Source organism: Capricornis sumatraensis, chromosome 16, assembly GCF_032405125.1.
Source record: "Capricornis sumatraensis isolate serow.1 chromosome 16, serow.2, whole genome shotgun sequence".
Lineage (NCBI taxonomy): Eukaryota > Metazoa > Chordata > Mammalia > Artiodactyla > Bovidae > Capricornis > Capricornis sumatraensis.
The window spans coordinates 56,053,317-56,077,765 of NC_091084.1; the positions used below are offsets into that span (position 1 = coordinate 56,053,317).

Below are 24,449 nucleotides of genomic sequence, written 5' to 3' on the forward strand. Positions count from 1 at the left end.
GCAGTAGGCATAGAGCAAGGTGAACAGATTTGAAATGGCTTTAATCAAGTTCTTGTTGCTAAAACTGTAGATACTGTCTAGGTCTCAGGTTACTTGACTTTATGACAGTGATTATTACCTCCTGGAGACAGTCTGTTCCTTTGACTGCTGTAACATCAACTCTCCCAGCTGTCCTTCTGCTTCTCTGGAATTGTGGGCCAGAATTTTTTGCAGCTTCTATTTCTTTATTTCTAATCCCTTAAAAATTGATGTTCCTCGGAATTCTGTTCTAGGCTCTGTTCTCTCTCATTCTCACAGTCTTACAGAATGATGTCATTACTTTCATAGCATTAATAACCATCTGTGTGTTAATGATTGCCATATTTTTATCTCCAGCCAAGATCTGCCTCCTAAGCTCCACATCCTTATATTCAACCCATAGTCAACACCTCTTCTCAGATGTTACGCAGGCGCCTCAAACTGAAAGTAGAACTTTCCTCTCAAATTGCTCATCCCCCATCCTCCCTTTCAATAAATACTACCACCCTTTTCCTGGTTCCCCAAGCCATACATCATTGATCGTTTTCTTCTTTTTCTTTTGCAGTATAATTTATATAAAATAAAGAGAATGTAAATGTACAGTGTGATGAGTTTGACAAATATACACACCTGCATTGTCATCATTCAGTGAAGATATAGAATATTTTTCGTTCTCCAGGAAAATTCCCTCATATCACTTTGCCAGTCATTCTTACACCCTTGCCCCAGCCCCTGGCCGAGTCACTGTCTTATTGCCTCCTCATTTATTAGCTTTTCCTGTTCTTGAACTTCTTATATATGGAACCATATGGTATACTTTTGTTCAGCATACTTTTGCAATTGATCCATATTGTTGTATAGATCAGTTCTCATTTCAGTCGCTCAGTCCAACTCTTTGCAACCCCATGGACTTCAGCACACCAGGCTTCCCTGTCCATCACCAATTCCCATAGTTTACTCAAATTCATGTCCATCGAGTCAGTGATGCCATCTGGCCATCTCATCCTCTGTCATCCCCTTCTCGTCCTGCCTTCAATCTTTCCCAGCATCAGGGTCTTTTCCAGTGAGTTGGTTCTTCACATCAGGTGACCAAAGTATTGGAGTTTCAGCTTCAACATCAGTCTTTCCAATGCATATTCAGAACTGATTTCCTTTAGGATGGACTGGTTGGATTTCCTTGGAGTCCAAGGGACTCTCAAGAGTCTTCTCCAGCACCACAATTCAAAAGCATCAATAATCTTCAGCACTCAGCTTTCTTTATGGTTCAACTCTCACATCCATACATTGACTACTGGAAAAACCATAGCCTTGACTACATGGACCTTTGTTGGTAAAGTAATGTCCCTGCTTTTTAATATTCTGTCTGGGTTGGTCATCACTTTTATTCCAGGGAGCAAGCGTCTTTAACTTCATGGCTGCTGCGTCTGCAGTGATTTTCGAGCCCCCAAAATAAAGTCTCTCACTGTTTCCATTATTTCCCCATCTATTTCCCATAAAGTGATGGGACTGGATGCCATGATCTCAGCATCATGATTTTCTGAATGTTGAGTTTTAAGCCAACTTTTTAGCTCTCCTCTTTCACTTTTCCTTTTTCAACAAGAGGCTCTTTAGTTCTTTGCTTTCTGACATAAGGGTGGTGTCATCTGCATATCTGAGGTTATTGATACTTCTCCTGGCAATCTTGATTCCAGCTTGTGCTTCATCCAGTCCAGCATTTCACATGATATACTCTGCATATAAGTTAAATAAGCAGAGTGACAATATACAGCCTTGACGTTCTCCTTTTCCTATTTGGAACCAGTCCATTGTTCCATGTCCAATTCTAACTGTTGCTTCTTGACCTGCATACAGATTTCTCAGGAGGCAGGTAAGGTTGTTTGATATTCCCTTCTCTTTAAGAATTTTCCACAGTTTGTTGTGATTCACACAACAAACTTCTGTTAGTCAAAGGCTTTGGCTTAGTCAATAAAGCAGAAAGAGATGTTTTTCTGGAACTCGTTGGCTTTTTTGATGATGCAGCGGATGTTGGCAATTTGATCTCTGGTTCCTCTGCCTTTTCTAAATCCAGCTTGAACATCTGGAAGTTCACAGTTCACATACTGTTGAAGCCTGGCTTGGAGAATTTTGAGCATTACTTTACTAGCGTGTGAGATGAGTGCAGTGTGTGGTAGTTTGAACTTTCTTTGGCATTGCCTTTCTTTGGAATTGGAATGAAATCTAATCTTTTCTTGTCCTATGGCCATTGCTGTTTTTTCATATTTGCTGGCGTATTGAGTACAGCACTTTCACAGCATCATCTTTTAGGATTTGAAATAGCTCAAATGGAATTCCATCACCTCCACTAGCTTTGTTTGTAGTGATGCTTCCTAAGGCCCACTTGACGTCACATTCCAGGATGTCTGGCTCTAGGTGAGTGATCACACTATTGTGATTATCTGGGTCTTGAAGAACTTTTTTGTATAGTTCTGTGTATTCTTGCCACCTCTTCTTAATATTTTCTGCTTCTGTTAGGTCCATACCATTTCTGTCCTTTATTGTGCTCATCTTTGCATGAAATATTCCCTAGATATCTCTAATTTTCTTGAAGAGATCTCTAGTCTTTCCCACTCTGTTGTTTTCCTCTATTTCTTTGCACTGATCACTGAGGAAGACTTTCTTATCTCTCTTTGCTGTTCTTTGGAACTCTGAATTCAAATTGGCATACCTTTCCTTTTCTGCTTTGCCTTTAGCCTCTCTTCTTTTCTCAACTATTTAAGGCCTCGTTAGACAACCTCGTCAGACAACTAGGTCAATCATTTGTTCCTTTTTATCGCTGTGAGTGGTTTTTCTGTGAAAAACCAGTTTGCTTATACATTATTTTGTTGATGGACATTTGAGTTATTTACTCTGTGGTATAGAATAGGTTGTTATTGTTTATTTTATATATAGAGTGTGTATCTGTTAATTTCAAACTCCAAATTTGTCCCTCCCATCCCATTTCCCCTTTGGTAACCCATAAATTGGTTCCTATGTCTGTGAGACTCTGTTTCGTAAATAACATTCATTTGTATCTTTCTTTTTAGATTACACATGTAAGTGATATCATGTGATATTTATCTTTGTCTGAGTTCACTTAGTATGATAATCTCTAGGTCCATCCATTTTTCTGCAAATGGCATTCATGCTTTTTAATGGCTGCTTAATATTCCACTGTATATATGTATTATGTTTTCTTAATCTATTCATCTGCTGATGGATATTTAGGTTGTTCCATGTCTTGACTGTTGTAAATAGTGCTGCTGAAAACACTGGGTGCATGTATCTTTTTGAATTAGAGTTTTCTTCAGTTATATGCCCAGGAGTGGGATTGGTGGATCATATGACAACTTTAGTTTTTTAAGGAATCTCCATACTGTTCTCTGCGCTTCCCAGGTGGCACAGTGGTAAAGAACCTGCCTGCCAGATCAGAAGCCTTGACTTCTTAACCTTCAGTCCTTGAAATAGTACTTGGCTGTATTTGTTTAGGTGTTTTTTAATTTCTCTCAGCAGTGTTTTCCAGTTTTCAGTGTACAGATTTTTCACATCTTTTATTAGGTTTGTTCCTAGTTATTTGTTGAAATTATGTAAAAATAGAGTCAGACACAACTGAACGACTGACTGAACCAGTTGATTTGTGTATATTAACCTGGAATCTTGCAATCTTGCTTATTTTTTTAAAAATGTATTTGGCTGTATTGCATTATTGTTGCCCTCGTGAGATCTTCATTGCTTCCTGTGAGGTCTTTGTTGCGCTGAGTGGGATCTTTAGTTGTGGCCCGTGGACACTCTAGTTGTGGCCCCTGGGCTCAGCAGTTGCAGTGAACAGGCTTAGTTGCTCCATAGCATGTGTGATCTTAGTTCCCAAACCAAGGATCAAACCCGCATCCCCTGCACTGCAAGTTGGATTCTGAACCACTGGACCACCAGGGAAGTCCCTCTTGCTAAGTTTATTATTAGTTTGATTGTAGATTAAAGTTTTTTCTATGTACACAATCATATAGCATCTGTGAGTAGATATTTTTGCTTCTTCCTTTCCTTTGTTTATAACTTTTTAATATTGGCTTATTACAACGGCTTGAATCTTGAGTACAGTGTTGAATAGAGTAGTGAGAATAGACATCTTTTCTTGTTTCTGAACTCAGTCAGGTATTACCTACAGACTTTTTGTATAAACCCTTTATCAGGTTAAGGAAGCTCTCCTTTTTCCTTAGTTTGTTGAGAGTTTTTTTGTTTTAAATCATTAGGTATTGAATTTTACCAGATGCTCTTTGGGCAGCATCTTTTGAGATAATGATTGGTTTCTTTTTGTCTTTCATTCTGTCATAATTGATTTTCACATGTTAAGTCAACCTTGTATTCCTCAGATAAATCCACTTGATCAAGATGTATTATCTTTTTCATATACTTCTAGATTTGATTTGTTAATTTTATTAATGATTTTTGTATTGTCTATAATTTTCTTGTAATGTTTTGGTATCAAGGTTATCCTGGCCTGTTAAATCCAGAAGTGTTCCTTCTTCTTTGAAAGATTTTTATTAAGGCTAGTATTTCATCAGTGAAGCCATCTGAATGTAGTTTTCTATGTGAGATGGTTTTTAATGATAAGTTTAGCTTTTTAAACTGATAGCAGCTATTCGGGTTTTCTGTTTCATTTGTTTGGTTTGGGAACTTTTGGTTTTTAAATAACTATTTCATCTAAGTTGTTAAATTTATTGGCATATTGTCCATAATTTCCTTTAATTCCTTTTAAATGTCCATAGGATCTGTGGTGGCAGTTTCTCTCTTACGTTCTTCATGTTGGTAATTTGTTTTTAGGCATCATTTTTTGTATCTTCTCTCTAACTTTTCACATCTACATCATCCTTTCTGTTCCTGTTTTAGTTTAGGACAGTGCCTAAACTTTTGGTAGGACTATTGAAGTAACCTGATACTAGTCTTCCTGTTTATAGTCTGTTTCTCTGTATCCCAGTAACCTGGTTACAGAAGGTAAGATCTTTCTAAAATACAAATGTAACTAAATCTTTCTTGGCTTACAACTTTTTAATAGTTTCCTAATACCTTACAAATAAAAATCTAACCTCCTTCATATGGAATACAAAGTCATTATTGATAAAATACCTATTTCTCTGAATAGACTCCTGTTTTTCCCATGTATTCTTTACCTTTACATCTCTCCCTGCAAGCCATAGGGAGCTATACTTCACTGACTTTCTAGTTGCTCTAATTTGTCACTCCACATCTTAAAATTGAATGCAGTATTTAGATGGGATATGATCGATACTCAGTCAACAAAAACTGTTTCCTACTTCTCCTTTGCTGAGACTATTGTTAATATCTGCTAGGTATGAGCTCAGTATTTAGTTGACATAATACCTTTTATTCCATGTATCTTTACTTTCACAGCAAAATCTAGCTGCAAAACATTATTTTTAGTACATTTTCCATTTTGCTATTATCTCAAAACATATTGAGATAACATGTATCTATTTGCTCTGGCCAGAATACCTGTCAAGCAGCTACTTGATAGTCTTTGTGTTGGTATTGACTAATCACCCAGATGACTGGATGGTTTGTATTTCTATATAGTACCATTTTACAGTTCACAAAACCAAGAGACATTCCTCTGAAACTGGCTAAAGCAGTTGGTTTGGAGGTAAAGCAGTTGTTTCTTTTCTTGTCAGTTCTTCACCTCTTCACCCCCAGGGGAATCAGGATGTACCATATTGTGTTTGAAAGCCTAAAACATGTCAAACTTTTATTCTTCTGTTGAGTTTGAAAGGGGGGACGTTATTAGCTCTGTCTTGATGTAGTAGGGGCTCTGAAAGTCTGTTTGGATAACACTGAAGATTGGAGGAAATGTGACTCTGTCTGTGTGTTTTAAGCCCCTAAGGTAAGATCAGAAAGCGTCTGGGGCAGTGAGAGCCAAATAGTTGAAGTCATACATTAATTATGGTCATGAATCATTTTTATTTTTAAAGTCTTTACCATTTGACAAGGTTGTTTGCATAGTACTAGTGAGTTTTAGGCAGCATTTTCCCTCCTTTTAAAGTAACAGGTTATTTTGTTGATTTCTACTCTGGGTTGATAATGCCTATCAAATTAGAATTCTGATAACATTTTTAGTAGAAATTGCTTGTTTCTTGCCAGAATGAATGGTCTTTATGTGATTTTTCTTTTGAATGTATTTTGAAGTTATAGAAAACTATCACTTTAATCTTTTAACTCTTTCACTGATATCCATTGTTGTTCAGTCACTAAGTCCTGTCTGACACTTTGCGACCCCATGGACTGCAGCATGCCAGGCTTCCCGGTCCTTCACTGTCTCCTGAAGTTTGCTCAGATTCACGTCTGTTGAATCAGTGGTGCTGTCTAGCCATCTCATCCTCTGTTGCCCTCTTCTCCTTTGCCTTCAATCTTTCCCAGCATTGGTATATCAATATCAATAAAAATAATCAAAATTTGGGGACTGCACTTTTATATGCAGGCATTAGTCGACAGTCAGCAATATGTTTTGTGCTACATTCTGTGCTAAGCACTGGGAATGTAAATGAAAAAGCGTGTTTGTTTCTTTTTTTTTTTAATTTTTCTTTCTATTTTATTTTACTTTACAATACTGTATTGGTTTTGCCATACATTGACATGAATCCGCCACGGGTGTACATGAGTTCCCAATCCTGAACCCCCTTCCCACCTCCCACCCCATATCATCTCTCTGGATCATCCCCGTGCACCAGCCTCAGGCATCCTGTATCCTGTATCGAACATAGACTGGCGATTTGTTTCTTACCTGATAGTATACATGTTTCAGTGCCATTCTCCCAAATCATCCCACCCTCCCCCTCTCCCTCAGAGTCCAAAAGTCCATTCTATACATCTGTGTCTCTTTTGCTCTCTCACATACAGGGTTATCATTACCATCTTTCTAAATTCCATATATATGTGTTAGTATACTGCATTGGTGTTTTTCTTTCTGGCTTATTTCACTCTGTATAATTGGCTCCAGTTTCATCCATCTCATTAGAACTGATTCAAATGTATTCTTTTTAATGGCTGAGTAATACTCCATTGTGTATATGAACTACAGCTTTCTTATCCATTTATCTGCTGATGGACATCTAGGTTGCTTCCATGTCCTGGCTTTTGTAAACAGTGCTGCGATGAACATTGGGGTACATGTGTCTCTTTCAATTCTGGTTTCCTCGGTGTGTATGCCCAGCAGTGGGATTGCTTTTTCTCAGAAGGATCTAGTAAAGAAATAGAAAAGGCAATAGACAGTTGCCGTAAATTGTGGTTCTATAATCTTTGTTAGTGTTAGTGTCTGTGTGATGCCGTGGATCCCCATAGGAGGAAGCACCTCTGCCTGTCTGGGATAGTTGGGGAAGGCCTTTGGAGGAGAATGTATACTTGAGCTGCCACTTAGTGGATTTAGGGGTGTACTTGTCTGTTAAGAGTGAGGGAAACTTGTAGGCAGATGGAACAGCTCACTCAAAGGTACAGAAGGATGAAATGGCATGATGTGTTGGGAGAGTTGCTAGTCATTCAGTGTTGTTGGAGTTGTGTGTGCAAGGTAAGAACAGCAGAAAATGAGGCCGGGGCCACATCACAAAGGGCCTTTCCTTGGTTTCATATTTCTTTAGTCACCTTTATAGAAGAGTATTGCTCTTAAGAGAGTGTACACCTACACACACAGAGCAAGAGTCCCTGGGATGGAGAAGCGTCTCCTCTAGTGGAGTCCTCTGGGGTCTCGAGGAAGTTGCAAAAGAACTGATCTCATGAGCAGTCTCAGAAGAGTTGCTCCTTTTTAGATCACCTGAGAAGTCCTCACTGACTATCAGGCGGTTTCTGAAAGTGCAAATAATGTCTTGACTCTTTTTAGTGCAAGGTGTCATAATAATAATGTTGGCAGAGGTATTGATGTTATCAACTCCCTCACAAAATTAACATCCTCCTCTACAGGGTAACTTTTAGGTTAGGAGAGTTCACCGGTTTTATTTATTTAAAAAACTGAAGTAAAACTTCCTTACAGTGAAATACTTAGATCTTAAGTTTAAATTCTGTGAGTACCTGTGCACCTCTCACCTCAACCAAGAGATGAAACATTTCCATCACTTCAGATAGTTGCTTTATTCCCCTTGGTCTCTCCCAGTCAGTCCTGCCTGACACAGGCAACCAGCCACTCTAAATTTCTGTCAACGTGGATTGGTTTTACCTGTTCTTGAACTTTGTTTAAATGGAATCATATAGTATGTACTTTTTTTTTCCTGAGTTTTTTCACTCAGCCTGATGTTTTGAGGGTCATTCATATTGTTGTGTATATCAGTGTTGTGTTCCCTTTTTAATGCTGAGTAGAATTTCGGTATATGAGTATACCACAGTTGGCTTATTTATTCTGTTTGATGGACATTTGGGTTGTTTTCTGTGAACGTTGTTATAAATATCTTCTTGTGAATATCTTTTTATATTTCTTGAGTAAATGGTAAGGAGTAGAAATACTGTGTCACAGGTTAGATGTTTGTATAACTTTATAAGAAACAGGTTTCCAAAGTGATGACACTATTTTACCACCAGTGCGTGCAAGTCCTAGTTGCTCCACATGCCTCTAGCATTAGGTGTTATTTTAATTTTAGTTATCCTGTCAGGTATGAAATGGTATTGCATTACAATTTCAATTTTAATTTCCGTAATGACTAAGATTTTGAGCACATTTTCCTGTGCTTATTGTCTTGTATCTTACAGCTTTCATAATTTATTTTTGGTTGTGCTGGGTCCTCATTGATGCATGTGAGTTTTCTCTAGTTGTGATGCGCAGGCTCCTCATTGTGGTGGCTTCTCTTGTCGCAGAGCACGGGCTCTTTTATATCTTCTTTTGTGAAGCGTTTCCCTCTTTGGCCCATTTTTAATTAGGTTGTCTCTTTGTTACTGATATGTAAGAGTTCTTTATATACTCTAAGCATAGTACTTTGTCGAATTGATATTTTGTAAGTATTTTCTCTTGGTCCATGGACCACTTTTATATTTTCTTAATGGCATCTTTAGATGAACAGAGAATTTTTTTTTTTTTTGGCAATGGCTAATTTATTCATTTTTAATTTTATGGTTAGTGCTTTTGTGTCTTCTCTAAGAAATCTTTGCCTATCCCAAGGTTGCAAGAGTTTCTCCTTTGTTTTCTTCTACAGTTTTTATGATTCTAGCTTTTATATTTACTATGATATTCTTGAGTTAATTTTTTGTGTGTGCTGTGAGGTTGGGAATGAAATTCATTTTTTCCCTATCCAGTGTTTCCAGCACCATTTGTTTAAAAAATTTTCCTTTTCCATTAGTCTCCCTCCATTCCTTTATCCAAAACCAATTGACCATACATGTGTAGGTCTGTTTGTATACTCTTTATTCTGTTCCATTGATCTATTTTTTTGATCCTTATAGTGAAATCGCTCAGTCATGTCCGATTCTTTGTGACCCCATGGACTTGTAGCCTTCAAGGCTCCTCTGTCCATGGAATTCTCCAGGCCAGAATAGTGGAGTGGGTAGCTGTTCCCTTCTCCAGGGGATCTTTCCAAGCCAGGGATTGAACACAGGCCTTCTGCACTACAGGCACATTCTTTACCAACTGAGCCACCAGGGAAGCCCAAGAATACTGGACGGTTAGCCTATCCCTTCTCCAGGGGATCTTCCTGATCCAGCAACTGAACCAGGATCTCCTGCATTGCAGGTGGATTCTTTACTGTCTGAGCCACCAGGGAAGCCCATTCTTGATCCTTACACTAGTACCATATTGTTTAATTGTGTAGCTTTATATAAAAGGAAGTGTTGAAATCTGGCAGATTTAAAGATTGGTTTATCTCTTCTAGATTCTTTGTTTTTCTATATAATTAGTAGTATCAGCTTCTTAATTTCTACAAAAAGAAACACACACACAAACAAAGCCTATTGTGATTTTGATTGTAATTGTGAAATTATTGACCCACATACAGAAATATAACTGAAAGTTTATTGAACTTGTGTCTGTAACATTATTAGTTCTTATAGTTGTTTTGTGGATTCCTAATGATTTTCTACATGAAAATCATGTCATCTGTGAATTAAGAAAATTTGAACATTTTAAATAGGTACATGTATACAAAATATATAAGCTATATTTGAAGACAGATACCAAGAAAAGCACAAACCCATAATTAAAACAACAACAAAAAAATAGCTCTTAATTTTTCAGTGCTCCTTATTTCAAAAGGTCTGCTGCTTTAGTCCAGTCTTCTTGGAATTATCATTAATTTATTTTTTTCTGGATACCCATAAGTAATAGCCTTCATAGCAGTGATATTTTTTTAGTGCCTTTACTAATGCAGTTAATATCTCTGGGCCTCAAGTTTCCTATCTTTAAAGTGATAGGATTCAATCAGATTATCTTCTGAGGTCTCCCAGATTCCCATGAGTTCTTCATTTTAGCTCTCAATATGTCACAGACAGTCAGGAGGGCATAGAAAGGGTGTTTTTAGAACATACTGTAACCTCTGTTATTTCCCTGTTGTAAATATGCTAGCGAATTGTGAAATGATCAGTTTGAGTTCATTATTGTGTTTATCCTGGAAGCTTTGTTCTCATTTTGTTCCATTTATGCCTGTGGCTCTGGGTTGAGTTTATAGTTAACTCACTTAAGTTTTTCTACAACTTTTATTTCTAGGCTTCATAGAGCCCAGTGTGCAATTAAACAGACTCAGGTAACTGTTCAGAAAATTGGAAAGGAAATTGAAGAAAAACTAAGACTCACATCTACAAGCAATGGGCTGGTAGGTTTTTATATATTAACATCTTTAAATTCCTTGATTTCTAAGTGTGATCATCATATTCTTCTTGTATTAATTTCTCTCTTTCTCCACTCCTCCAAAAACCTGCAGGTAGTTTTTTTCCCCCTTAATGTTTCAGTGAGACTTCTGTTAGTATTTAAATGTTAGAAATCGACTTTCACATCTGCTAATAGTGTACCATACAAAGTGCCTTTTTGTGCTAATTGAAACTTTAGATTACATACAGTTACTTAGAAGATAATCAAAAGCTATTTTAGTAATGTCTCATAAATATGAACTCAGACTGTACAGACACAAACTATATAATGAATGAAAAGTAGCTGCCAGAAGAAAAAAAAATATAGAGACTAATCTGCTTTTAAAATTTTAAAAATTATTTGGATTGAATTTAGTAAATTAGTTTACGGACAGTGTTCTCTTTCGGGAAAGATTCTGTTAAAGAGATGTTTCCAAAGAATAGGAATTCCAACCCAAATAGACAGATTTAAGATACTAGCATAATTTTGGGGTTGCTTTATACTCTTCCTAGTGGAATGAAGATTCTTTTTAAGTAGAATAGTGAGTATAACCAATAGATGGAACTTCACTAGAAGCGAAGTCACAGTGCTAATGATAGCTTTTGAAGAAATTTGTGCTGTCATTGTGAGTGCATTCTTATTAGAATTAGTAGCTTTAGTCATGTCCTACTCTTTGCAACACTGTGGACTGTAGCCCATCAGGCTCCTCTGCCCATGGAATATCCAGGCAAGAATACTGGAGTGGGTTGCTGTGCCCTCCTCCAGGGGATCTTCCCGACCCCTGGATTGAACCCGCGTCTCTTATGTCTCCTGCATTGGCAGGCAGGTTCTTTACCACTGACACCGCTGGGAAGCCCATGCTATGGGTAATGGTACTTAAAACTCAAATCCTCAAATTAAGTCTGAAGGAGAAACCTTTTAAGTGTTTGCACAAACTCAGTAACGTGAATAGGCAGTATATTCCAGCTGTCATTTGCAGCACTACCAATTTGGCAAAAGCTCTTTATGTCCCCAAATAAAAGTTCCATTACCTGTAAGATTTGCCTGACATAATTATTCAGGGGATTAACTATAGAAAAGCAGTTAAGCTACACAGGTTTTCTTTCATGGAATTTGAAATTAGTGGATGATAAAGTATTTAATCTATATAAAACTGATGATTTTGACCTACAAATGGCAGTGTCATGTAACTGAACCTAATATAAAAAATGGCTAGTTCTGTGCCTGTACATGGCCGGCATGCAAAATGTAGTAGCTGCAATAACTATGGTAATAATACTTGTTATTCATATGACTTTTCTTGCCTGTGGAAAATCTTCCACTTTGGAGAAGCTGTTAAACCCCCTCCTATAACTCAGGCCCCCAAAAGGGCCAAACTCCAGGCCACAAATATATTGGAGGTGGAGGAAAAAATAGCTAATTTTAATCCTTTCTATAGTGTACAAAAATACCACATTTTTAGAGCCTTTGTCTGGTGAGAAACTGCTAGGTTTTTTCTTATTTTCCTCTCCCAAGGCAAGACTGGGAAATTACTTATTTCATTAAGTGACAGCATATGCTTTGTCTCAGTATGGAAAAATGTATGTTTAATCCTATTTTTCTAAAATATAAGTGGTGACATGCAGAGCAAGATGATAGAATGTAGGAGTTTAAAAAGCTCAGGTTCAGAGGTTCACTGTGTGTTTTTACGCGGCGTAGTCAACATAGAACAAAATCATGGGATTTTTGAACTGAAAGTGGACCTAGAAATCTAGTTCCACCTCACTTAAAACCACACCTGACTAGTACATTCTGTTCCCTTCCCTTCTTTGATTTTCTCCAAAAAAATATAAACGTTTAACATGCTATACACTTTACATATGTATTTTGTCTCTAAACTCTGTGAGGAGAGGGAGTTTTGTCTATTTTTTTTTTTCTCCTCATGGCTGTATTTTCCAGTGTAGTGGTGGACACACAGTAGGTGTGCTCAGTAAATATTTTTTGGATGTAAGAATAAATCTAGTGTAATATCTTTTAAGGAACAGAAAAATGAGACCTAAAGAAAGTAAGCAAGTTTCCTATGATCATTAGACAGAGTCAGAAATTTTGGTTTCCTTGACTTTTTCGAGAAGTAGTATTTGTTACCTACTGTGAGATTTGTCTGTAATAAATTAGAAGCCGTTACTATTACCTTTTTTCCTTCATTCCCTTTCCAAATTGGCCCAAGGTCCTTGTTCTTCAACCCATTCATTTTCAGTGTATAAGAATTAATTTTAGTCTAAGTATAAATACAGTCAGAAGGCATATTTGATGTAGAAAGAAATTAGATTACCTTCTAAGATCAGATATAATTAACTGTTAGAAGATATTAGGTTCATACTTCCTGAACTTTGGCATCTTGTCATCAATGTCCAACATAATTTTGGTGGCACATAATTATGTTTTCTAAGAAATTTCTGCTGTTACCATTTTGATTTCTTTTGCTTAAATGTCTTGGATTTTGTCAGTTGCCTTTCCTTCCAGATTTCCTTAATTTTTACCTTAATGTACCTTTTCTGTTCCAGAATCCCATCCAGAAAACCATATTGCTTTTAGTAGTCATGCTTTGTTAGACTCTTTGGTTGTGAAAATTCTTTAGACTGATTTTTTTTTAAGAGCCTGACAGTATTAAGGATTACTTGGTTAGCTGTTCTATATACTATCCCTTGATTGGGGTTTGTCTGATGTTTTGTTGCAGTTAAACTCGGTTCTAATGTCTCTTTTGGGGGGGATTCCAATATCCAGTCCAGGACGCCACATTTATTTAGTCATCATGGCTTCCTAGGCTTCTCTGATCTCTGACAATTTTTCATTCTTTCCTACTTTTAAATCATGACTAATCACTGCTGATAGTAACCTTGATCCCTTGGTTAAAAGTAATGTCTCCTACGTTTACGCACTCTAAAGTTCTCTTTCTGTCCTTAGTGTTTGAAAAGCAAGGTACTCAACCTGGCCTCCACTCAAGAAGAGGGGACTTGACCTCCACCTCCTGGAGGGGAGACAATCTTAACACATTATTTGGAATTCTTTGTGAGAAAGATTGGTCCTTTCTTCCCCCACTCATTTATTTATTTATTCAATCATTTAATCATTAGTATGGATTTTATCTATATATTTTATACTTTAGGTTGCAATCTAATACAATGTTACTTGTTTTCTTGTTTTAGCTGTGGCATTGAGAGTTCTCTCAAGTTGGCTTCTGTGTCTTTTTGCCCTCATCTCTTCTTTTATGTCTTTTTGCTTTTTACAGCAGATTCTTAATTTCTCGCACTATGTGATCCTGGTCTCAGCCCTAGACTCAGCCATTTCTCCTAGGAGTCCTGTTCATTTCACTGAATAATGATATTTAGAAACAAGATCTGGGCACAGGTATGCCATTGCAGTTGAGTTGTAACTGCTTCTAGGCCCTCTCAGTCCACAGAACTGGTGTACACAAATATCTGTCTCTCTATGTATTAAAATTAACATGAGTTCATACCAATATACTCAACTCAAACTCCACAGAGTTTATTCTGGTCTTTCCCTTCATTGTGTTTATTGTAGTATCTTTTTCTGATAGTGAGAAACCATTAGTACAATTTATTTGCTTACTTTTTTAGTCCTTGTGTACTTGGTGAGGAGGTTATATTTTTCCCCTCATTTTTAAATAGGTTTCTGTCTTCATATGCTGTGGTTAAAGACCATGTGGGCATTGTGTGTGTGTTTGGATACAGATCCTTTATCTGATATGTGTGTTGGGAATATTTTCTTCAAGTTTGTGGCTTGCCTTTTTGTGTTCTTAATGATGCTTTAAATAGCAAAAGTTTTAAAGTTTGATGAAATCCAGTGTATTTTTAAAAATTTATGTTTAGGGCTTTTTGTGTTCTTTCTAGGAAGTCTTTGCCTAACCCCAGGTCATATAAATTTTCTTTGGTATTTTCTTCTAGAAATTTTATAGTTTTGGGCTTTACATTTAGATCTATGATCCATCTTAAGTTGTTGTTGTTTTTTTTTAATGAGTTAAGTGGGGTAACTTTTTCTGTATGAATGTCTGGTTGATTTAGCATCATTTCTTGACCAGTCTTTCCTTTCCCCATTTAATTAAATTGAAAGTTTGTCTTAAATCAATTGACCGTATATGAGTGCATTTATTTCTGGATTCTCTATTTTGATCCATTGATCTATATGTCTGCCCTTTACCAATACCAAACTCCCTTACTATTTACTATATTATTATATCTTTGTCATCTTAAAACCAGATGAAGTAAGTTCTCCAACTTGGTTCTTTTTGAACAATTCCCATGGGTTTTCTAGGTTCTTTGTATTTACAAGTGAATTTGAGAATCAACTTATCACTTTCTACCAAAAAAAGAAAAAGCCTACTGGAAATTTGTTCAGTATTGTAGATCAATTTGTGGAGAATTGCAATCTTAACAATATCAAGTTCTCCAATCCATGAACATGGCATTTTGATTTTTTTTCTTTAATTCTCTCAATAATATTCTGCAGCTTTCACTGCACAGATTCTGGGCATCTTTTATTCGTGTTTTTCCTAAGTATTTTATGGGAGGCTTTTTATTTGTTTTTGGCATTATTGTAAATGGGAATGTTTTGAAATTTTCTCATTTATTTACTGCAAATATATAAGAATACAATTCAGTTTAAGTTAGTTACCTTGCATCTTGCAATCTTATTAACTTTTAAATTTTAGTAGTTATTTTGTAGATTTCTTAGGATTTTCTATATAAACAATCATATCTGCAAACTTGGATTACTTTATACACTTAAATTTTCTGCCTTATTTCAATAATTAGGACATACAGTGGAGAAGGCAATGGCACCCCACTCCAGTACTCTTGCCTGGAAAATCCCATGGATGGAGGAGCCTGGTAGGCTGCAGTCCATGGGGTCGCGAAGAGTCGGACTCGGCTGAGCAACTTCACTTTCCCTTTCACTTTTCACTTTCATGCATTGGAGAAGGAAATGGCAACCCACTCCAGTGTTCTTGCCTGGAGAATCCCAGGGATGGGGGAGCCTGGGGGGCTGCCATCTATGGGGTCGCACAGTCGGGTACGACTGAAGCGACTTAGCAGCAGCAGCAGCAGCAGGACATACAGTACAGTGTTGAATAAAAGTGATACAAAGGAGATCCTTTACTTTTTTCTAATCATAAAGGGAAATGATTCATGCTTTCTTCGTTAAGTATAAGGTTAGCAATGCTTTTTATTGGTTTTCAGAAGTTCCTTCTTATTTCTAATTTCTGAATTTTTGTCATGAACAATGCTGAATTTTATCAAATGCTTTTTCTACATCTATTGAAATAAATGATTATAACATTTTCTTCTTGATTCTGTGAACTGCATTGATTTCATTTCAAGTGTTTAACTAACATTGCCTTTCTGGTTACAATATATAGTATAATGTTTTTTTTACCTTTCTAGATTTGATCTGGTAATAATTTAAGAGTTTTTGTGCCTACAGTCCTTTAGGGTATTGGGATGCAGTGGTTTAAGAATGGTATTTGTTAGAATGGTGTTAGGATTATGGTAGCCTGGAAAAATTAGTTAGGCAGTGTTCCTTTGGCTTATTACATCTTGATTAGTAGCAGAATTCTCCTGGATTTTTAACATTTTTACTCTGCCAAGATTTCATGTCTTTTTACTCAGTATGAAAATATTAGGTTGGTGCAAAAGTAATTACAGTTTTGCATTGTTGAAATTTTCCATTTGATATTGATACATATTCTTAAATGTCATGTTATACATCATTTTAATGTGAATTTCTTGGTTTATGTTTTTTGCTAATTAGTTATTACTTGTTGTTTGTTTTATATGGATTTTAGACTTTGCAAATGATGTTAGACAAAAAGCAAAATTGAGCAGTTTTCTTATTTGAGTTCAAATGGGTCAGAAAGCAGTGGAAACAACTTGCAACATCAACAGCACATTTGGCCCAGAAATTGCTAAATCGACGTACAGTGAAGTGGTGGTTCAAGAAGTTTTGCACAGGAGATGAGAGCCTTGAAGATGAGGAGGGCAGTGATTGGCCATCAGAAGTTGACAGTGACCAACTGAGAGGATCACTGAAACTGATCCCCTTACAGCTACACAGGTAGTTGCCCAAGAACTCAGCGTTGATCATCCTATGGTCGTTTGGCATTTGAAGAAAATTGGAAAGGTGAATAAGCTTGATAAGTGGGTGCCTCTTGAGCTGACCACAGATCCAAAAAATTGTCATTTTGAAGTGTCATCTCTTATTCTATGCAACAATGAACTGTTTCTTAATCAAATTGTGATATGAGACAAAAAATGGATTTTATGGGACAACCAGCAATGACTAGCTCTGTGGCTGGACAGAGAAGCAGCTCTGAAGCACTCCCCAAAGCCAGACTCGCACCAGTAAAAGGGTCATGGTCGCTGTTTGGTGGTCTGCTGCCTCTGTGACCCACTGCAGCTTTCTGAATCCCAGTGAAACCGTTACAGCTGAGAAGTATGCTCAGCAAATCAGTGAGATGCACTGAAAGCTGCAATGCCTGCAGCCAGCACTGATCAACAGAAAGAGTCCAGTTCTTGTCTGAGACAATGCCTGACCTCACGTTGCACAACCAGCACTTCAAAAGTTGAACGAATTGGGCTATGAATCATAGTTTTGCCTCATCTGCCATATTCACTTGCGCTCTAGCCAACTGACTACCACTTCTTCAAGCATCTCAACAACATTTTGTAGGGAAAATGCTTCTTTAACCAACAGAATGCAGAAAAGGCTTTCCAGGAGTTGATTGAATCCTGAAGCAAGGATTTTTATACTTTATACTACAGGAAAAACAAACTTATTTCTCATTGGCAAAAATGTGTTGATGGTAATGGTTCCTATTTTGATTAATAAAGATGTGTTTGAGCCTAGTTAGAATGATATTCAGGATCCAAAACCGTAATTACCTTTACACCAACCTAATATTTAACTTTTTTTTTCTACTTAGCATGTTTATAATAGTGGGCTTCCCAGGTGGCTCAGTGGTAAAGAATCTGCCTGCAATGCTGGAGATCTGGGTTCAGTCCTTGGGTGGGAAAGATTCCTTGGAGGAGGGCATGGCAACCCATTCCAGTATTCTTGCCTGGAGAAACCCCATGGACAGAGGAACCTGGTGGGCTGTGGTCTATGGCATCACAAAGAGTCAGACACGACTGAGCAACTAAGCACAGTGCATTTATAATAGTGATTTCACAGTCTATGTCTGATAACTTTAACATCTGGGTCATCTCAGAGTTGTCCTATGTGGATAGTCTTTTCCCAAGAGAGTGAGTCACGTTTTCCTGGCTTTTTGTTTATTGGGTAGTATTGCACACCCTGGACATTGTGGATATAGTTTTGTGGAATCTCTGGATTTGGTTGCTTTGCTTCAGATATTGATGTTTTCATTTTAGCAGGTAGTTAACTGGGTTAGGCCTACAGTGGACATTGCCTTAGATTTCAGTTCAGTACTCTCATCCTTAGGCACAGCTGCTCTCTGTTGTCTCATGCCTATATGATTTAGGATTCAGATTGAATTTTAAAAAATTTTTAAGTTTATTTTTGGTTACGCTGGGTGTTTGTTGCTGTGCTTGGGCTTTCTCTGGTTGCTGTGAGTGGGGGCTCCTTCATTGCGGTGCATGGGTTTCACATTGTGATGGCTTCTCTTGTTGTGGAGCCTGGGCATGCTTCAGTTGTTGCAGCACACAGGCTCAGTAGCTGGGGCTCCCAGGCCCTGGAGTATGTGGGCTTCCAGAGCTGTGGCTCATGGGCTTTAGTTGCCCTGCATGTGGCTTGCGGAATCTTCCCAGATCGGGGATCCAACCTGTGTCGCCTGCATTGGCAGGCAGAGTCTTATCCACGCTACCACCAGAGCACTCCTCAGATGGAATTTACACAGAATTAGAGGTGTCCCATTCTCCAGCTCCCTCCATTCTGGTGACCTGGATTGCCTAATTTCTTTTCTCTCGTTCCTCTTGACAGAATGGTAGTAGTCTTTGTGTTGGTGTTTCACTCTCCGAGCAAAGTAACAGAAAGAGGGCATTTCACCCCGAGTGTCACCAGGTTCTGAGTTTATCCCCAAATCTGCCTGCCACTGATCAATCTTTAGAACCCTCAAATAGTAGCTTTTTGCATTTTATTTAGCAGCTATAGCAGTTACTTGCAGCAAGACCAGTTTGTTAGGTCAAACTTATATTTTGTTAAACTTCGTTATTCTCTTATCTCAAAAGCAGAACTCCTTGTTTTATTATTATGTATATATTTGCTTTATCTCCTTGGTCCTCCCTGGTAGCTCAGCTGGTAAAGAATTTGCCTGCAGTGCAGGAGATCCCGGTTTGATTCCTGGGTTGGGAAGATCCCCTGGAGAAGGGAACAGCTACCCACTCCAGAATTCTGGCCTGGAGAATGCTATGGACTGTATAATCCATGAAGTTGCAAAGAGTTGGGTACGACTGAGTGACTTTCACTCACTTCACTTTATCTTCTTAGCTGGACCTGGGTTCTAGGTCTGATGTTGCTACTGAGTCTATGAGATTACTGGATTGGATTAAATATTTTCTAGGGAAAGTTTTACACTTTCTTAGTGGTTAAGTAGGGATAGGTACAATAGAAATAACCTGTAAATGACATTTTGAAGCAAATTTGTTAACTTACAGGACAACTGCCATAGATCTAAAACTTTTTTTCAGATTGTTAACTGTTTCCACTTTTGGTGGAAAAACTAATAGATGAATAATGCCCTAAATCACTCAAGTCCCCTTTATACTCTAACAATTTTAAAGATCTCAAAGAATTTAGAGTATATCTATTGATAATGTGTGGGTTAACAAAAGACAGCTGAATCTGCTCATTTACTTCTGCAGTCAGTCTGCTGTGATATCACAGATCTTCCTCTGGAAAAGTCAACTATGCAATTATGAGAAAATGAGAGTGAAAAGGGGAGATAGCAGCTTAGTAGTATTATGAAAATATTTTTGATCTCACAGACTCTGAAATGGTCTTTTAGGAACCCTCATGTTTTCTGGACCCTGCTTTGACAACTTTTGCCTAAGCCTTTTTGGCTCCAGTGTAATCTGTGAGAAGAAAATTGTCTAATATGTCATTTACAGATTGGTCTGTTATTCTGAAATGGATCTTTAACATTGCCCATCACTATCTTTATAAAGATGCATAAAAAGGAGTGTATGTGCTTACAAATAGATGGATATATCTGTGATTTTCAGATTAGATACAGTGTTGTATAAAAACACTAATATCCAATTAAAAATGATGCATTAGAAATGCACTTATGACATCTGTGCTTAGAGTTAACAAGAAAGTAGAACACAGAAACCCATTAGAAGATACTTATGGAACATTAAGCTCTTTTAGTGCTTTGGTTCATTTGAAAGGAGGCAGAACCATATTCCACTTGGGTGGGGTTTGTTTATTCATCAGAAATTAGAGCCAACAATTCTGGTTTTGAATGACTTGATATATTTCTGTAAATGGGCCATTTTTGCACATAGCCTATGACACAAACATACTATACACATGCCTTCCTGTATTAGTTTAGTATGTAGACCAATATGTACCCTTAGTTCTTTGATTCTAGTAAATATAACCCAGTCTGAGCATGTTCCCTGGGTTATATTTACTAGAATCAGGACAGGGAGGCCTGGTGTGCTGCGATTCATGGGGTCGCAAAGAGTCGGACACGACTGAGCGCCTGAACTGAACTGAGCATGTACCCTGCAATAAGAGCAGATTAACTGTCCTGCTTGTGCATATCCTTGTGTTCTCTGAAGAGTTGTTTTTCTTTTCTAGTTTGTTCCTCTACACAGGTAGAATCTAGTTTACATATTTTGTGGAAAAATTCAGGTTAAGGAAGATGAGCACTCTTTGGAGGAAATGATCGTTCCTAAGAATTTATATAGTTTTTCCCTCAGTGATATGAACACACTGATCTCTCCACTGGATTACCAAAGATACCCAGATTGTTTCTTGATTCCTCTTTCTTTTATAAGTGTCCTCAGTGACTTTTGGTTTTTGTTTTTACCGGGAGTTGGCAAAATGGCTTTGGTCTCCACTAGACCCAAACCCTTAGAAAGCAGAAACCATTTCTCATTTATCTAAAAAAACGTAGCAGGCCCTTCATAAATATTTGATTTGTTCAGAAAAAAAATTGCCTAGAAATGTCTTGTATTTCATAAAATTTTCCAGTCAAATGTAATAATGATTGGAAATAAGCTTTGCTGCTTGTTTTCTTGGCTTGAATGTCTTTAAGAGATGATCATACCATCTGTTTAGAATCAGTATCTCAGAGATGAGGAAGAAAGCATTTTGGGTGAGAGATGATAGCTGTAAAGTAGTTTCCACACAGTTACCAAAAGTCATTTTCCATGCCCATTGCCCCAGCAAGGCCATACCAATACTCATCTCACTGAATACCCGTGCTTTCTCATTGTCTGGGAATCAAATGGAGACGCTGAGTTTTGTCTTTTAAAAGTTTTCCACCAGCTCATCCCAGGGCTTAGTAACTTATTCAGTTTACTGAATTAATTTTGTATTTTCTCCCCATTAAAATTTTACCTAGTATACGTCTTGGGAAAAGGACCATTTAGTTAAGAATTTTGTCATAGAAAATCAGGAAAACCGTATTCTTGACACTGGATAAAGACTTAAGAGAGAAGGGCACATACATTCATAGTGTGGTGATAGTGTGTGAATGCAAACATGTGCAGGCAGATATATGTTCATTGTGTGGGTAGGATTTCACATTTTATCTGGAGGCAAATTCTGGCAGGATATTTGGATTAAAAGGGAGGCAAGTTAAGTTTAAAGCATGATTGTGTAGGTTTAAAAAGGAAATATTTTTATGGAAAGATAAATAAGGAAACTTAATTTAGCAGACTTAATTGATTCTTTGGTAGAATGTGTCTGGGATTTGTTTTACAAAATTAAGATTCAGTAAAATTGACTTTTTTGAAGTACAGTTCTATCACTTTTTTAAAAAATGAATTTTGTGTTTTAGAGTAGTTTTATATTTACAGAAAAATTGTGCGGAAAGTACCGAAAGCTCCCCACTCCCATTTCTTTTGTTGTTAACATCTTGTATTAGAGTGACACATTTGTTACTGTTGTTGAATCAATAGGACTCACTCTGTATTGTATAATTCTGAGTTTTGACAAATGCACAATGTTTTTACCTTAAAGTGTCATACAGAATCACTTCACTGGCCTAAAAATCTCCCACACTTCACCTGTTTATTCTTTTCTCCCTCCCTCAGAACACCTGGCAACCGCTGATCTTTTTACGGTTTCCACAGTTTTGTGGGTTTTTTTTTTTTTCGGAATGTAACATCAGTTCAGTTCAGTTATTCAGTCGTGTCCGACTCTGTGATCCCGTGGACTGCAGCAGGCCAGGCTTGCCTGTCCATGACCAAGTGCTGGAGCTTGCTCAAACTCGTGTCCATCAAGTCGGTGATGCCATCCAACCATCTTATCCTCTGTCACCCACTTCTCCTCCTGTCTTCCATCTTTCCCAGTATCATTTTCCAGTGAGTCAGTTCTTTGGATAACGTGGCCAAAGTATTGGAGTTTCAGCTTCAGCATAACAGTCCTTCCAATGAATATTCAGGACTGAGTTCCTTTAGGATTGACTGGTCAGATCTCCTTGCAGTCCAAGGGATTCTCAAGAGTCTTCTCCAACACCACAGTTCAAAAGCATCAATTCTTCAGTGCTCAGCTTGCTTTATAGTCCAACTCTCATATCCATACATGACTACTGAAAAAACCATAGCCTTGACTAGACAGACTTTTGTTGGCAAAGTAATTTCTCTGCTTTTTAATATGCTGTCTAGGTTGGTCATAACTTTTCTTCCAAGGAGCAAGCGTCTTTTTGTTTCATGGCTGTAGTCACCATCTGTATTGATTTTGGAGCCCAAGAAAATAAAGTCTGTCACTGTTTCCATTGTTTTCCCATATGTTTGCCATGAAGTGATGGGACTGGATGCCACGATCTTCATTTTTTGAATGTTGAGTTTTAAGTCAACTTTTTCACTCTCCTCTTTCACTTTCATTAAGAGCCTCTTCGGTTCTTCTTTGCTTTCTGCAATAAAGGTAGTGTCATCTGCATATCTGAGGTTATTGCTATTTCTCCCGGCAATCTTGATTCCAGCTTGTGCTTCATCCAGCCCAGTGTTTCTCATGATCTCTGCATATAAGTTAAATAAGCAGGGTGACAATATACATCTTTGATGTACTCCATTCCCAATTTGGAACCAGTCTGTTGTTCCATGTCCAGTTCTAACTGTTACTTTTTGACCTGCATACAGATTTCTCAGGAGACAGGTAAGATGGTCTGGTGTTCCATCTCTTGAAGAATTTTCCACAGTTTGTTATGGTCCACATAGGCAAAGGCTTTGGCGTAGTCAGTAAAGCAGAAGCAGATGTTTTTCTGGAACTCTCTTGCTTTTTCTATGATCTAATGGGTGGCAATTTGATCTCTGGTTTTTCTGCCTTTTCTAAATCCAGCTTGAACATCTGGAAGTTCTTGGTTCATGTACTGTTGAAGCCTGGCTTGGAGAATTTTGAGCATTACCTTGCTAGTGTGTGAAATGAGTGCTATTGTGCGGTAGTTTGAACATTCTTTGGCATTGCCTTTCTTTGGGATTGGAATGAAAACTGACCTTTTCCAGTTCTATGGCCACTGCTGAGTTTTCCAAATTTTATGGCATATTGAGTACAGCACTCAATATAACAATGTAACATAGGAATGTAACATAGTTGCGATGATACAACATGTAGCTTTTTCAGATTGGTTTCTTTTACTTCAGTTCAGTTCAGTTCAGTCATGTCAGACTCTTTGTAACCCCATGAATCACAGCACACCAGGCCTCCCTGTCCATCACCAACTCCCGGAGTTCACTTAAGCTCATATCCATCGAGTCGGTGATGCCATCCTGCCATCTCATCCTCTGTCGTCCCCTTCTGCTCCTGCCCCCAATCCCTCCCAACATCAGGGTCTTTTCCAGTGAGTCAACTCTTCGCATGAGGTGGCCAAAATATTGGAATTTCAGCTTTAGCATCAGTCCTTCCAATGAACACCCAGGACTGATCTCCTTTAGGATGGACTGGTTGGCTCTCCTTGCAGTTCAAGGGACTCTCAAGAGTCTTCTCCAACACCACAGTTCAAAAGCATTAATTCTTCAGTGCTCAGCTTTCTTCACAGTCCAACTCTCACATCCATACACGACCACTGGAAAAACCATAGCCTTGACTAGACAAACCTTTGTTGGCAAAGTAATGTCTCTGCTTTTGAATATGCTATCTAGGTTGGTCATAACTTTCCTTCTAAAGAGTAAGCATCTTTTAATTTCATGGCTGCAGTCACCATCTGCAGTGATTTTGGAGCCCAAAAAAATAAACTCTGACACTGTTTCCACTGTTCCCCATCTATTTGCCATGAAGTGATGGGACCAGATGCCATGATCTTAGTTTTCTGAATGTTGAGCTTAGCTATATGCATTTAAGGTTCCTGCATGTCTTCTCATAGCTTTTCATAGCTCATTTCTTTCTTTTTTCTTTTTTTGACAAATAATGCTCC

The 24,449-nt window shown here is 37.7% G+C and overlaps 1 protein-coding gene across 2 annotated transcripts in view; it reads left to right on the top strand.

The window, feature by feature from the left end:
* UVRAG (UV radiation resistance associated) overlaps positions 1-24,449 on the top strand; it is a 324,313-nt gene that overhangs the window by 130,424 nt on the left and 169,440 nt on the right. For both annotated transcript variants that reach the window (XM_068988472.1, XM_068988473.1), the window contains exon 7: positions 10,715-10,820. In XM_068988472.1, the coding sequence (XP_068844573.1) occupies positions 10,715-10,820 (106 nt within the window). The remainder of the gene's footprint in view (positions 1-10,714; positions 10,821-24,449) is intronic.